Here is a 14,997-nt window from a genome sequence, read left to right on the forward strand (position 1 = left end):
AGGATCTCGCGGTTCGTGGGTTCGGGCCCCGCATCAGGCTCTGTGCTGACTGCCAGCTCAGAGCCTGGAGCCTGCTTCAGTCTGTGACTCCCTCTCTCTCTGACCCTCCCCTGCTCACGCTGTCTCTCTCTCTCCTAGAAATAAATAAAACATTAAAAAAAAAAATGCCATCCTCCTTGACGGTCCCCTTGGCTGAAAAAGATGAGGCGGGAAGTGGGGAGGTCGAGAGGAAGTTCTATGCACAGAGAACACTTTTTGTCAAAACACAGCCTGTGGCCCACCTGCCCTATAATCATCTATCTGGGCGCTGTCAAGAATATGCAGATTCTCGGAAGGCACTCAGTGTTGCTGACTCAGAATTTATAGCTGTGGGCTTGGGAATGCACAGTTACAGCGAGCATCATTGGTCATTCCTGTGCACGTCTAGGTTGGAGATGTCCTGCCAACACCGACAGCATGAGCTGCCGAAGAAGGACCAGCAGCCGCTGGTTGGGATGCCCCAGAGCAGAGCCCCTTGCTGGGCTGGGCCCTGGGGGCTGGTGAGGCTGTTTGTTAATGACCCAGGCAATCCTGCAGCCTGGCAGCTGGGAAAAGCCAGCCTGAGAGTCAGCTGCTGGAGAAACAGTCAAGAGGAAGAGGTCCTTTGAGCCTAATCAGCCGTCATTCAAGTAGAGGGTGGGATCAGGGCCACCAGCCAACTGCCACTGCAAGTGTTGCTTGATGGAAGAGGGTTTTTCCAGGGAAAGCAGGCCTGAGGTCTAACGGGGAGTTTTTCAGAGCTAGGATTGGGTTTTCTTTTTTTTTTTTATTTCTTTTTTATTTTTTTATTTTTTATTTCTGAGAGAGAGACAGTGTGAGTGGGAGAGGGTCAGAGAGAGAGAGGGAGATACAGAATCTGAAACAGGCTCCAGGCTCTGAGCTAGCTGTCTGCACAGAGCCCGATGCGAGGCTCAAACCCACAAACGGTGAGATCATGACCTGAGTTAAGTCGGACTCTCAACCGACTGAGCCACCTAGGCGCCCCTAGGATTGGGTTTTCAATGGACTAAGTCTGGGGCTTGGTGTGAGCATTATGTTCTAACAACTGCTTCCCCACCATGATTATCTCCATGCACTTCATTTCCTTACCTTATTTAATTGTTTTTCTATTGCACTTACCACTACTGACGCTATATTGTACATGAATTTGTTTGCCTAGTGTTTGTCCCAAACTACAATATCGGCCCCAGAAAAGCAGATACTTTGCCATTTTTAAAAACCTGTGCTTGGAAAAAAGTCTGGAACATAGTAGGCACTCAACAGGTATTTACTGAAAAAATGAATGAGCGTTCTTCACTTCACATCCCTGAGCATACTGGGGGCTCACGGAAAGTCTGTCCGGCAATCTCCCTATAGGCTGGAGGCTTTATTTGTTGAGGGGATTATGAGTTTGAGGGCACATCTGAGCTTAATAATCCCCACTTGCACTTATTTTGGTCCTGTGTCACCAGACTATGAGCTCTTTTTCAGTTCAGGGATGATGCCTTCTGCAGCCTGGTCCCCTCTGTGGCCGGCACAGTGCCTGACACATGGCACAGCCTCATTTATTGGTCAGCTAAACACGATGCCCATTTGGTGATACTCAATCCGAGTTTCTGGCTAGTTACCTAAACCTGGACTCTCCTTTTATCTTGCTGTTTTCCAAAAAGGGTGACCTAACCTTGTTCCTGGGCCCAATTCGAGGCCAACTCAATCAGACTCTTGGAGGGTGGAGCCTAAAAACCTGTATTTTTAACAAATTACCAAGGTGATTTTGATGCATGATACATCTGTCATAATGGCTAAGAATTTGAGCTTCAGAGCCAGAGATCTTTGGGTTCGAAACCAGCTGCCATTACGAACCATTCAAGACGAGATCAGTCCATCTCCTTGAGCCTGAGTTTCCTCACTTATTAAAATAAGGATTAATAAAAGTACCCATCATAAACTACTAATGAAGACGAACAAATCCTAACGAGGATGAAACAAATAACCCAAATAGTCCTATAACCATTAAAGAAATTGAATTTGTAATTTAGAAGTCCCTGAAAAAGAAATCTCCAGGCCCAGATGGCTTCCTTGGAGTATTTTACCAGATATTTAGAGAAGAATTAACATCAGTTGTATGCAGCTTTTCCCAGAAAACAGAAGAGAAAGGAAAACTTCCTAGTTCATTTTGTGAAGCCAGCATGACCCTGTTACCAACACCAGACAAAGGGAATAAAAACAAAATAAAGCAAAAAAACAACCCCACACCCACTGCAGACCAATATCACTCAGAACTTTGATGCTAAATCCTCAACAAAATATTAGCAAGCCAAATCCAGCAACGTCTAAAAATTATACACTATGTCTAAGTGGGATTTATTCCAGGTGTGTGAGGGTGGTTAAACATTTGAAAATCAATTAATGTAATCCACCATATGCTCCAGCTAAAGAAGAAAAATAATATGATTAGATCTGTTGACTTCGACAAAGCACTTGGCAAAATTCAACACCCATTCATGGGAAACATTTTTGAGAAGTTAGAAAGGAAAAGGAACCCCTCAACTTGATAAAGAACATCTACAAATCACCTACAGTTAGCAGTATGTTTAAGTTTACTGGTGAAAGGCTGAATGCGCTCCCCCTAAGGTCAGAAACAACTGAACAATATTGAATGTTGAAGTTCTAGCCACTGAATAAGGCAAGAAAAGGAAATGAATGGCATCCAGATGGGAAAGGATGAAATAAGGCTGTCTCTATGTGCAGGTGACAAAAAATTAAAATACAAATAAATTGAAAGTACCTAGCTTGTAAGGTTAAATGAGAAAGTACCTATGACACACCTAACAGGAGTATGGCCTGTGGCAAGAGCTTAAGAAATGAAAGTTGCTATGTAATGATAGTGATGATGAAGCAGGAGGAGGGAAAGAGGAGGAGAAAAAGAAAGAAAACGGGGAAGAGGAGGAGGAGGAGAAGGAGGAATTGGAAGAAGAATCTTAATCTCCCGGAAAGGTGATTCTGCAGCCTCTTCAGAGGCACATGCCCTGTTCAGCAACTCTGGCAGCCGGAAGCTCTCCAGTGCGTTTGCTTCCTGCTGTAATCAGAGCATCATTTCCCATTTCTCCTGCTCTTCTAAGGCTAAAGATGGGCTAGCGTAAGAACAGAGGGTTGATTATCTGGGTGCCGGAGAGGTTGGGAGACCTTCAGGGAGGCACCTGGAGTGGCTCTCAGAATCCCTGTTCGCTCTGATGGGAGAGGTCGGGACAAAGGACCATGAGCTGATGGGGGAGGACGCGGAAAGGAGCGGGGGCCAGAAAGGAGCTTCATAGGCCGGAGCCATCCTGAGCAGAGGGAGGAAACAGGTAGCAGATGGCAGAGGAAGGCAGAGGATCGGCCAGCAGAGGAGAACTGGCCATCCACTCCTGTGCTAAAGGGATCCAGCTGGTTCCTTCCCTGAAGCTCTCTGGAGCCTGACACTACTTCAGGGTTAGGGCGAAATTCAGGGAGGAGAGTAACCCAAAATAGTGGACAAGGCTGGGGAATCCCTTTCTCATGTGATTCCCTCCTGCTCCCTCCCCTTCAGAGCATGACAATTCTCTCTATTCCACTGGAGCCGCAGTCCCTGACCCACGCCAGCGGACTCGGTGGCAGGAAGCGGAGAGGTCGGTCCACGTCAGCATCTGCGAGCAGGATGCGGCCTGTAGCTCCTGGGGACGACGGAGAGCAGGGGCCATCCTGACGACAGGAGAAATGGGAAGGCTGGGGACGCGGAAAGAACACCGAGGAAAGATGTGCCACCACGGCGGGCGGCCGGGACTCACCTGCCGGAAGCCATTCCTGGTGAACTGTAAGATTTTCAAGGCATAGTTGGACCTCTGGCCTTTGCTGTTGAATTCAATGTGGCCGGTGAGACCTTCCAATTCTACCTGTCCAAGAGAGAGTGAGTTACAGCACCAAAGAGGCCCCGAGTTCCACTTGGCTCCAAGCAGTCCACACATGTGCTCTTTAAGGGTGCCCAAGAGATAGGAGGCCATCAGGGTCCATTCTCCTGCCTGTCTCTCAGCCACAGGGTCTCGTGATTACAAATACAATTGTCTCTGGAACCAATTTGGGCTTGGCTGGGGCTGGAGGAGGAGAAGGATGCCCCATACCCCATGACCTTGCAGTTGCTGTATATAAACCAACACAAGGCCGAGGTGGGAGCTTGAACTCAGATCCTCCGGGCTGTCGGCCGCTCATAGCATTTACCCCCTTTGGGCGGCTGCAAAGAAGCTGCAAAAACACCCTCTTCAGGCCCACAAGAAGTCAGGAAGACCTGACTCTAAATGCACATTCCAGGCTACCGTGCACCAGGCTTCTCTGACAGTAGACGTCTCCTTCATGGGCTAGAGGTCCGTGTCTGTCCCACGAGAGGAGACATGGCTGGGGACGTGGCTGGGCAACCTAGCACCAAGCCACGTGGCTCCTTGGTGGGACTTCTGGGAACAGAGAACACGTGGGATCCACGGTCACTGGACAAGGTCACCACACATGGCTGTTTTATCTGGGGCTGTGATGTACAGAGGAGGCCTGGAGGTGCAGGGCCTCCAACGGGGCACCCCCCGACCCCCTGCAGGGCCCCGGCCGCCCCTCACCATGCGCAGGTAGTTCATGAGGCTGGTGCCGTGCTGCCAGATCTGGGCCGAGCCACAGGACAGGGGCTTCACGCCGATCTCCTGGCTCCGGTTTAGCTCCTGCACCGCACTCACCACAGCGTAGACGGCATCAAACAGCAGGGCGGAGGACAGCTGGGGGAAGGCAATGGTGGCCGGAGGGGGAGGAAGGGATGGGTTTCCAGGGGGAGGGGCAGGGAAGGGAAAGGGGGAAGAAGGGAGGAGAGGAACACAAGGGAAAAGAGAAACAGAGAAGAAATAAGGGCACTTCTTTGTCACCCGTGGCCCACCTTCTGTTTCTGAGCCAGTCCTGCTCTGTATCTAGGGGTCCAGGTGCTTGCCCAAGGCACAGGGGGGTGGCAAAGGCTTCTTTGGACTTAGATCATCAAGCTATCCCTTTGGACCCCAAATGATTTCAAGGATATCCCTTTCTCTCTTTGCTCCAGGGGTGTAGTGACTTCCATTGCACTCAGAAAGCCCCGAGAAGGGGAGGGGGTGGCCTCCCTCGGGAAGAGGGGAGGAACGTGCACACGACCGTCAGATTTGCCCGTTCCACAATGCTCAGCTGAAGGTCACTGACACCTAGAAGACCCCAAGATATCGCTTCTTCCTGAAGATACCATCCCACTCTCAGCCTACTTTGTACTACTCCGTGTAACAGGTACTGATGAAGTACATGGTTGACTTCAAAGCCTGAAGACGAGGAGGACCCTATTTCTGTGGTAGATTATGGTGGAATGGAGATGGCATGCAGGGAGACAGGACCCAAATAAAAGTAATGTGAAACTGAGTGGGGGGTGGACAAAGGTCTATGAGGTCCAAAGAAGAGGACCCCGTTGGGTGATCAAGAAATGTTTCTCGGAGGACACAACGTTGGAGCTGAGCACTGAAGGGTTTGGTAGGGCTGTCATTGGATCTGGGAGGGGGAGCAGCTGGGGAAGGGGAGAAAGGCACCCCAGAAAATGGGATTGCACGAGCAAAGAGGTGGAGAGTGTGGTGTGCACTTGGGGGAGGGGTGGGACGGGAAGAAGCAAGAAACCAGACATGCAGGCAGGGGTCACGGTGCAGGGGGAGTTGGAATGGGGGGAAGAAGCCAGTGCAATCTGTTCATATTATCACCTCCCTATTAAACCGCAAGCTCTTAGGGCAGGACTAACCTAGGTCATAACCTCTGTATCCCTCACAGCATCTAGCACCGGGACCAGATATGTGGTGAGTCCCCCAAGGCATGCTTAAGTTGAATTAAATTTGGGGTGCAATCTGCCCCCAAGACTCAGCTGGAGCATCACCCAATGAGTTCGCTCAATGCCTGTAGCTTTGGGGAGGTGCAGAAAAACAGAGGATGCCCATTCTTAAGGGGGTTGCCTTCTAAGGGGGCAATGACACCGTGCTGTGCACATAGTGTCCCTGACGGGAAAAACCTACAGAGAGTAGATGATGACAGAGTCAAACCCTACAGGAGCCCTGAGGGGAGGCGCCGGGGGCGCAGTGAGGTTGGGGTCTGGAGGTCAACACACCACCCCATTTCCAAGGAAACCCCTCCACTGAAGAGCGACATTGCCATGGGCAATTCTGTACAGTCCTCCTGGATGGTCCCCATGCTGTGACTTCTTACAGCCTCCTACCCAGCCAGGCCTTGGGAGACAGACCCCCTCCAAGGGCGGAGGCGGGGAGCCCACCTCTTGGATCTTTTTCAAGCTTTCAAGACAGAGCGTAAGCCCCTTGAGACCGGAGGTGCAGGAGAAAGAGCTTGAAGATGGGAAGACTAAACCCAGAGTCTGGATCCCAGCCCTCGTGCAGGGGCTGAGCGACCTGCGGAATCTCGGAGAGAGCAACGGCTTCCGGGAAACGAGCAGCGGCATGCTGCCTCACAGGGTCGTAAGGTGCTCTGCAAACTGCAAAGGTTGGGTGCCACTGTTCCTGAGGGCGGGGGGGGGAGGGGCGCACCCCCAGATGCAGGCAGGTGTCAGCTGAGGAAGCAGGTGCTGGCTGAACTAAGGCTACGGGGAGTAGAAGAACGGACGCTGTGGGGTAGGAAACAGGCTGGGAAGAGTGACTTACTCCCTGTGCGCTCCTGCTACCTGCCTGTGACAGCAGCTGGGGAGGCTGACTTGGGGACAATCTTCCTAAAAGGCAATTACAGAGCTTCTCTGCCCTGATCCAGGCTCACTTGTATTGCAAGACTGCCTGGTGCATGTATTCATTCCTCCTCCTCCTCAGCCTCTCTCTCTCCCTCTCTTGCTCGTTCATTTCTTTCTTCCCACATTTATTCAGCTTCTACCATCTGGGAGCACCACAGACCTCAACATCTCCCGTTCTTCTCAGACACACCCACACAGGCAGGACGCTGTGTCCCAGCTGTCTGCGCTGGGTCTTCTTCCCTCTCAGCTCCATCTTTCCTGTCCTCTGGTCCCAAAGCACCCTGTGGCCAGGACTGAAAGCATCCTCTGCAATCCTGGTGACCAGCCACCTCCCCTGAGTCCCTCTCACCGGTCACCTTCCGCTCTCTCCCCTCCAGCCCCTGGCCTTCCCCTTTGTAGCTCAGCTCCTTCTTCATTGATTCGAGCTTCACCTGCTGGCGCTTGAGGCTTCGCAGCAAGCCTACAACTGTCCTGTCCTTTGCACATAATTCATTTTCCCCTGCACACATGTGGCTCCTTTATTAATGGACCTCACACTGCCTTGCTAAGAGGACACACGGAAATGATCAATGCTACAGACTCTCCCTTTCCAGCTTAGAGAAACAGTGACCTGAGTTGAGGGGGTTGGCTCTCCCTACTGACATTGGCCCCTAGACCCTTCCGTTTGGCTATTTAAGTGATACAGTGAACTAATTTCCGTCCTGCTTTCTCCTTGGTCTCCCAGCTAATCTCTCCATCTGAAGGGTCTCAAAATCTCAGCCTGTTAGACTGGAAAGGATCCTAGAAATCAAAGAGTCTGCCTCTCTTAATTTAACGATGACAAATCGAGGCTCAAAGAAACCACCTCCTGACCAAAGTCACCAAGCAAGGCAGTGGCAGGGGCGGGACCGGAAGCCCAGGACCCTCTCCCTAGTCTGGTTTCCTCCTGTCCCTGCAGCCTGGTCTCTCCACCCCACAGCCCCCCAGGTCTCTCTCGAGAAGCCGGCAGTGAGGCATCACCCTGTCATGTTTATTCTCGTGCCCAGTGTCCTGCGACTACACAGACAATCTTCTAGACGTGGTCACCTTCTCAACAGCAGTCAGGAGCATGAGACTCTTGGGCCAGAGAGTAGGCAGGAAAGGGTAGTGGGTAGGCCTCTCCTTCATCCTGGGTTTGGCTATCACCCACTTTGCCTTCTGTTCTGATCAGTTATTTGTCCTCACGCTAGCCCCTCTGGTTAAGAGCCACCAGAAAAACTGTCGGAACAGGACTTAGAAGCAGGACAGAGGGGGCGGTGGGAGGTTACTATCTATCAGTTGCCCCACTAGCACCATTCTCCCCCTCTTCCTCCCCATCAGAACCCCCATTTTGTCCAGGGACCCTCCATCACCCAAGCAGCCATGTGCTTCGAGGTGGCTGACCCAGCCCCAGCTCTTGAGTGACCCTGAGTGGTGCAAGAATCATCCCACCCCCCTACCAATAGGCGATTCAGGACCGAGCATGCAGCCCAATTGTGCCCAAGGAGACACAAACTGAGGCCCAGAGAGGGAGGTCACTTTTCAGAAGAGCTTCCCGCCTCTGAGAGACGCAGCCCTTCTCCCCCACTCTGGGCATTACTGTGTCAGGAACTGATGCCCGGACCTACAGCAGCCAGCCTAGCTCCAGCCCCAGGATAGAGTTGACACCAAGGGGGACAGAGAGGCATGGAAGGAAACTGCATTTCCAAAGACATCAGTCCCGAGTCTTGACTCTCGACTTGCTGTAACATGAGGGGACACATCTCCTTTCTCCGCATAAGGCGGTTTGATACAGGAGTCCCACTGCCGGAAGCTGGATGTACCTTAATCAGCACCGAGGCCCCAGGACACCCTCCGTCCCAGGACATGGCTACCCCAGGCCTCCCCAGAGAGGAGACCCTTCTTCCCAGGAGGCTGCATGCCAGTCCTCAGAGACCCCGGTCCCCGCAGACCAGCAGTCACAGCTCACCACGCCACCTGTCACACCCTCCCATCGGGCCCCATGCGCCTTCCTCCCACGTGTCTGCTGCTGGGAGGCGGGTTTCTTGGCTGATGTCCTCTTATTAGCAAACAATCCGGGATACTGGGAGGGTGGCGTGTGCCCGTTTGCAGAGTGCCTTGACATCTCCCACTCTGGGGCCTTCGAGATTCTTCCAGTGCTTCTAGTAATGACACCCCAGGGAAGGATGCTGGGGGCGGGTGGAAGGAACAGCCTCAAGGCCCCTGTCTCCTCTCCATCTGCATACTGCCTTCGGAGAGGTGACACGGTGGCAGTCCCCAGGGCACTCTGGGCTTCGTGGCTCAGCCTGGGCCGATCAGAGCTGAAGACCTCCTAAGCCCTGAGCACCACCCCTCCTGATTCCCATCTCCTCAGGGTGCTGCATACAGAAGGAGACCACCCCTCTCTCACAGGCTCCTGGCAGCCCCCCAGGGCCTCTAGTAGCTGCTCTGAGCCCTGGCCGCGTCTCCTGTGCTCCGCCAGCTTATCTGCCGCCAGATGCCAATCTCCTCCGCTCAGCCAATTTCATCCCCAGGATGAGCCTCATCCAGGCAGGAGAGCCTGTAATCTCTGTCTCGTCAACTGTTCCATCTCGCTGCAGATCTCCATCCCAAAGCGGTTCCACTTGCTTCCTCCCTCTGCTATTATTGACTAATTTAGCGTTGGCGAGCCTTTGGGATGGAGGCTGGGGGACAAGCAGCTCCAGCCAAAACCAAGCTCTGTCCGAGGCTCCACTCCGAGGCCACGCCCCCCTGTCTCCGCTCCTTCTCTCTTCCATCCCATTCACCTCCCTTCCCTTCTCCACCCGCCTCGGCCTTCCCGTGGCTTCCGTGCTCCATCTGTGAGCGTGCCTCTGGTGTCTTGTCTTGGCTTTCCCTTGTCCTGGTGTCTTCTAAATATTAAATCCCCCAAATGGCTCAATCCTTGTTTAAAATCCTCTCCTCTGTCTTGGCACCAAAACGCTGCTTGGCAAGGAACTCTCGATTCTCTCGCTTTTTTATATTTTCATTTGGTTCTTCATTGTTATTTTCTTTTGAGCTGTTTGTAAATTGTTTAGGAGAATGAAAGACTCGGTATGAATGAAGACGAGTCAATTTGACTCAGGGAGTTGTGGCTGAGTTTCCTCCCCACCCCCTGAAAGGAAAAATAAGAGTATCTTCCAAGCACATACCTGTAACTCTCCCCTCCCCCGATAGTCTCCCCCCAGTTCCCTGGATGCCCACCCTCTTGGATTCCCATTTGTTTCTGAATGTCTACAGCGTAAATCCTACCCTTCAATATCAGACCAGGACAGGAAGCATTAAAATCTCATCGAGTAGTCCGTACAATCTGGGTTTTATTCAATGAAATAAACACTTAATGACAAACATCTGTTTGAGCCTAGATTCTAATTACTTAACCTAGCCATCTGTAATTTTAATGATTTTCTGCGATTTTTGTTCTTTGTGGCATGATTAATGCGGCCGTACGTGGAGTAGCGGGTATGTGTCTCCGGCCTCGTCTCCCCCGCCCACCTACAGCTCGCATGGTGTGGCTTCTGGTTGGTCAGCTGGTGGTGCCACCCAAGGCCTGGGTGGCCACGCTCAGCTTTCTCTCTGGGGTTACGAACCCGGGTTCAGCAGCTCAGAAATGGGAAGAGTGCAGAGGGCACATAGGTCATAGGGATGGCGGTGGAAGAGAAAGGGAGGGAAAGGAGTCATGGGGGATGCCAAGGGGGGAAGGGAAGAGATGGGGGCAGAAGACACAAAGACAGATTGGAACTGAGATGGAGGGAGAGGGCAGAGGAGAAGCGGGGAAAGAAGAGGGCCCCGGAGGCAGCAGGGAGCAAGTCCCTATGGCACTGCTGGCCGCAGCCTTTTAAAAAAGCTCGAAGGGGAGACAGAACCAGCCGGTGCTTTCCTGGAATGTGATTATTCCTTGCCTTCCAGCTCCCCAGGAAATGAAAGGGCTGGGCTGTTTGTGCTGGGAATTTCAGCCCCCAAAGAGACAGGAAGAAACACTGCTTTTCAAAAGGCAGTTGCTAAGTGAGAAGCCTTGAGAAGGATTTGTTGCTGTTTGAAGCCACATACCCTTTCTCTCCACATTCTTCTAGGTGAAGGGGTTTCTGTAACACTTTCCCTTCCTCCTCGGCATGGGGGGGGCACAGAGGCCGTTACCGCAAGGCTCCGAGAGGCAGACTTTGGCACTAATCTCACTCTTCCGTGCCTCAGTTTCCACATCTGCCAAAGAGGGGTGCGGGACCACTCTCGCTGGCTATTAGGATGTCGTGAGGAGGAAGAAGAGGTGGGGGTAGGAAGCGCAGCGCCAGTCCTCAGCTCTGGGCATGGATGAAACAAATGGAATGAACGCCCCGGTCTCCTAAGCTAGGAAGAACACACATCCTGATTTTGCTGGGAAGAAAACCACAGGGTTTGGGCAAGAGAAAGTCAACTGAGATACAGCGACAATCTGGGACCCAGGATGGGCAGTCCCCTCCTGGTGACCAGGGCTAGGTCTCAGGCTTGCCCTTACGCTCCTCACGCCTCCCCTCCAAAATAGGCTTGTACTCTTGTTCTCCACCCCCAGCACAGAGGGAGCCTCTGGAGAAATCCCCCCCTCCTTGAATGCCCCTCATCATTCTTGAGGAACATAAGATGCCAACACTGGATCAGGAAGGAGAAAAAATGAGGTCAGGAGGGCTGCTTCCATGTGACAGGAAGTGCGGCCCCAGCTCGCACTGCACAGCATCTCACATGCTAAGTGAGCAGTGGTGCGGCCTTTGCTTCCTCCTCCTCCGGGAAGCCCTCCCTGGTCATTCCAGGCAGAATTGAGGGGCTTCATTCAGCTTCCACAGGGGGCAGCATCCCTCTCAGGGGACCCTTTTCCTAGAGGTGGGGGCAACTCTTCCTTCCCACATCCTGAATCACAGAAGGTAGAAGATTTGGCTCACCACGGACTATAGGATGGGCCATGGTCCTTCCTTTACTCTGCCCTGGACTCACGCCTTTTGCTGGGTGACTTTTTTCTTTTTTTTCCCTAAAAGGGTGGCATCCGTCTCCTCATTCCCTGACCTTGAATGTGCCCTTGTGCCTTTCCTTGGCCAGCACAATGATGGGCAGTCACGGTGAGCCCATTCTGGGACACTAATTAAGAGGTCTGGTGTGTTGCCACTTGGTCTGTTACTGTCTGGTGCCACCATCACCACGACACTGTGCCAGTCTGGCCTGCCTACTGGGCCAGGGGAAGAATGAGGGATAACGCAGAGCGGCACTGCCCCAGCCCAGATTCACTGAATGGATTGTTTAGATGAGCTGATGCCCAGCCAGATTAGGAACCCGGAGCTAATCCCACCCCCATTCCCCCCAGATTAGCTGCTCTGATTCTCAGATGCCCGAGCCGCCCAAATGCTTATTAGTGAGATTTAGGGGATGGTTGTTACACAGCACTGCTACCTGATACATTTACTATTGCCTATCCCAGGGGCTGGCAGATAGCCTGCGAAATAAGCTCATTTGATGAATAACTGTGACTTGAAGACAGCGTTTTGGCCTGTTTTATCTTCTAAGGTGCATCTCCTAAGGTGGTCAAACATCATCAGTCCAAAATTACAGATGAAGAAGAGTCTCAGGCCCAGAAGAGTCACACAACTGTGACCTAAGATCACAGAGCAAGAAAATGGCAAGGCTGGTATTTGAACCCAGCTCCTGTGCCTCCGAGGCCAGTACTTACTCTCTGGCACGTGGGAGCAGGGCCAGCCCAAGAGACCTAGGACACGCACTGGCTGGCTTTTGTGTTGGGTCCTTACAAGCCCTCCCCCCGAGGCCCCAGGCAGGACTCGAACCTGCCTGCCTGGGGTCAATATAAGCACTGATGGAAGGGGCGAGACCCTCACAGAGTAACTGAAAAAACGTCATGGGGAACTTTTATCTCACGAGGGCCAGACAGCCCGGGTTGGAGAGCAGGCAGCAGGTTTTGTTTCCTTTCCTGATATTACGCTATGAGTCTTTCTGGTCTGCCAGCACCTCATTAGAATACGGGGGCCATGGCGACAAGACCCATAGCAGGACCTGGAAGGCAGGCCTGCGTCCAGCTGGGGGGGACGAGCCCGGTCCTACCAGGATACTGGCTTGAAGACACCTCATGCTGTCCCTGACGCATCTACTGGCAGGGAGGACTCCCTTCCTCTAGATGTTTCACCCCTGCCAAGTTCTTCCTATGAATTCTCACTTCTTTCCGGTCTACAATACCTTGTTGGGATGTGCTCCTTAACCCTCTCCTGAAACTCAGTTCTCAAGTGCCCTTCTCCCACCTGGCTTCTTGATTGAAGCTCCCTGAGCTTTGCATGAGCTCCGATCCCTTAGTTATTCCTTCCTTCCTAAGATTCCCACCAGGCTACACAACCAAAGAGGTACGATGTTTGCTGGAAGGTCACTTTGTCCATGCCCCTGCCTTCGGCAAGCCTACCGCTGCATGACTGCTTTGGCCAATCACTTAGGTGTCTGTTTGTACAGATGCTCAGAAAAAAACGTCCTTGCGTCTGGACATGTATCAAAGACAGGTATGCTCCTATTTTTTAAGTGTTGATTTAGAGAATAGGTGCACAAGTGGGGGAGGGGCAGAGAGTGACAGAGAGGGGGAGAGAGGATCACAAGCAGGCTCCATGCTGTCAGCACGGAGCCCAACATGGAGCTCGAACCCACAAACTGTGAAATCATGACCTAAGCCGAAATCAAGAGTTGGGCACTTAACCAACTGAACCACCCAGGTGCCCTGTATGGCTCCTATTTTAATAGCCACAGAATGTCCCACTCCAGTGGGGTTCCCAAATCCCCTGCATCAGTCAGGCCTACTGCTTTTCCAGTTCTTTCTTTCACTAGCTCACCGTTCCACCTGCCTCACTTATTCATTCATATGATCAAAAAGATCCACTAACTACGTTCACTTCTCCAATTTGCAGGGGCAACGGAAAGATGGTCCTAGAAAGAGGCAAAATGGCATAGGAGTCAAAACTCTGAACTGGGTTCTGATGCTAGTTCCTTTGTTTCCTAGCTGTGTGACCCTGGGCCATTTACTTAACTTTTCTGGGCCTCAGTTTCACCAGCTTCAAAGTAGTGATACTGACAGCAGCCGCTTCAGAAAGTTCTGTGAGCGTCACCTGAGCTGCCTTACTGGGTTTTGGGGGGACTTCCATGCAACATGGCCAGGACAGGACCTAGAAAGCCAGGCGGTCCCAGTGTCCTGAGAACTTGCCTTATACCACATGGACACGAGCACACATACTTGACCTGCCTCAGAGAGTAAGGATATCAAACTGAGCAGAGTAAGCCGGGGAGGACTTTGCTTCCATTACACACACCACAGGCGAAGGAAGTACAGAGCGGAGAGGTGTGGGGGAGGGCGTAAAGGAAGCCTCTCTGGATGAGGACCTACTCAGGGCAGTGGTCCAGGGTGATGGAGAGAGCACCGGACCAGGAGTCAGAAGTCTCAGAATCTAATTCTGCCCTGCCAAAGCCTTGGTGTTTGACTTTGAACAAGACCTTCATGTCCCCACCCTTACCTCCATTCCTAGTTTGGGCTTCAGTTTCCTATATTGAAAAATGAGGAAGCAGATGAGCTCAAAGTGGCTTCCAATCAAAAGGTTGTTTTTTCTAGATGCTTATTTATTTATTTTGAGAGAGAGAGAGAGAGAGAGCGCGTGCATGCGAGCACACACATGTGATCGGGGCAGGGATGGGGGCGGGGGGAGAGCGTGCGATCAGAGGAGGGGCAGAGAGAGAGGGAGACAGAGAATCCCAAGCAGGCTCCACACTATCGGCAAAGAGCCTGACGCTGGGCTTGATCTCACAAACCATGAGATCATGATGTGAGTCAAAATGAAAAGGCAGCTGCTTAACCAACTGAGCCACCTAAGTGCCTGCAATTGTCGGATTCTTGGATCCTTGACTCAGACAGTCCAAGCAATAGCACGACCAGGAGCCTGGCCACAGAAGACACACAGACATCACTAAATGACAGCTCTGTGGCCCGGCAAGGCGGTCAGCCTGCTCCCCTCCACAAAGCTTTCCGTTTACAGTTCATTTCCCCTCAAACCTCTCTTGTAACCACTTCCCAGCACCCACTCTCTTTGAGGTGGGGGCGGGCAGGGCAGGACTCCAGGAGGGAGTGTGTGTGTGTGCAGGTGAAGGGGCACTGGGGCAGGGGGAGGGGGAGGGGGGCTCGGCAGCGC

General features: G+C 52.4%; 1 protein-coding gene across 3 annotated transcripts in view; it reads right to left on the minus strand.

Annotated features, from left to right (window-relative positions):
* Positions 1-14,997, minus strand: part of GRIK4 (glutamate ionotropic receptor kainate type subunit 4) — a 344,847-nt gene that overhangs the window by 80,368 nt on the left and 249,482 nt on the right. For all 3 annotated transcript variants that reach the window (XM_077776706.1, XM_077776713.1, XM_077776720.1), the window contains exons 10-11: positions 4,638-4,790; positions 3,825-3,929 (exon numbers count right to left, since the gene is read on the minus strand). In XM_077776706.1, coding sequence (XP_077632832.1) covers positions 3,825-3,929; positions 4,638-4,790 — 258 coding nt within the window. The remainder of the gene's footprint in view (positions 1-3,824; positions 3,930-4,637; positions 4,791-14,997) is intronic.

The sequence above is a fragment of the Crocuta crocuta genome, unplaced genomic scaffold (assembly GCF_008692635.1).
Source record: "Crocuta crocuta isolate KB4526 unplaced genomic scaffold, BGI_CrCroc_1.0 scaffold271, whole genome shotgun sequence".
Classification (NCBI taxonomy): Eukaryota; Metazoa; Chordata; class Mammalia; order Carnivora; family Hyaenidae; genus Crocuta; species Crocuta crocuta.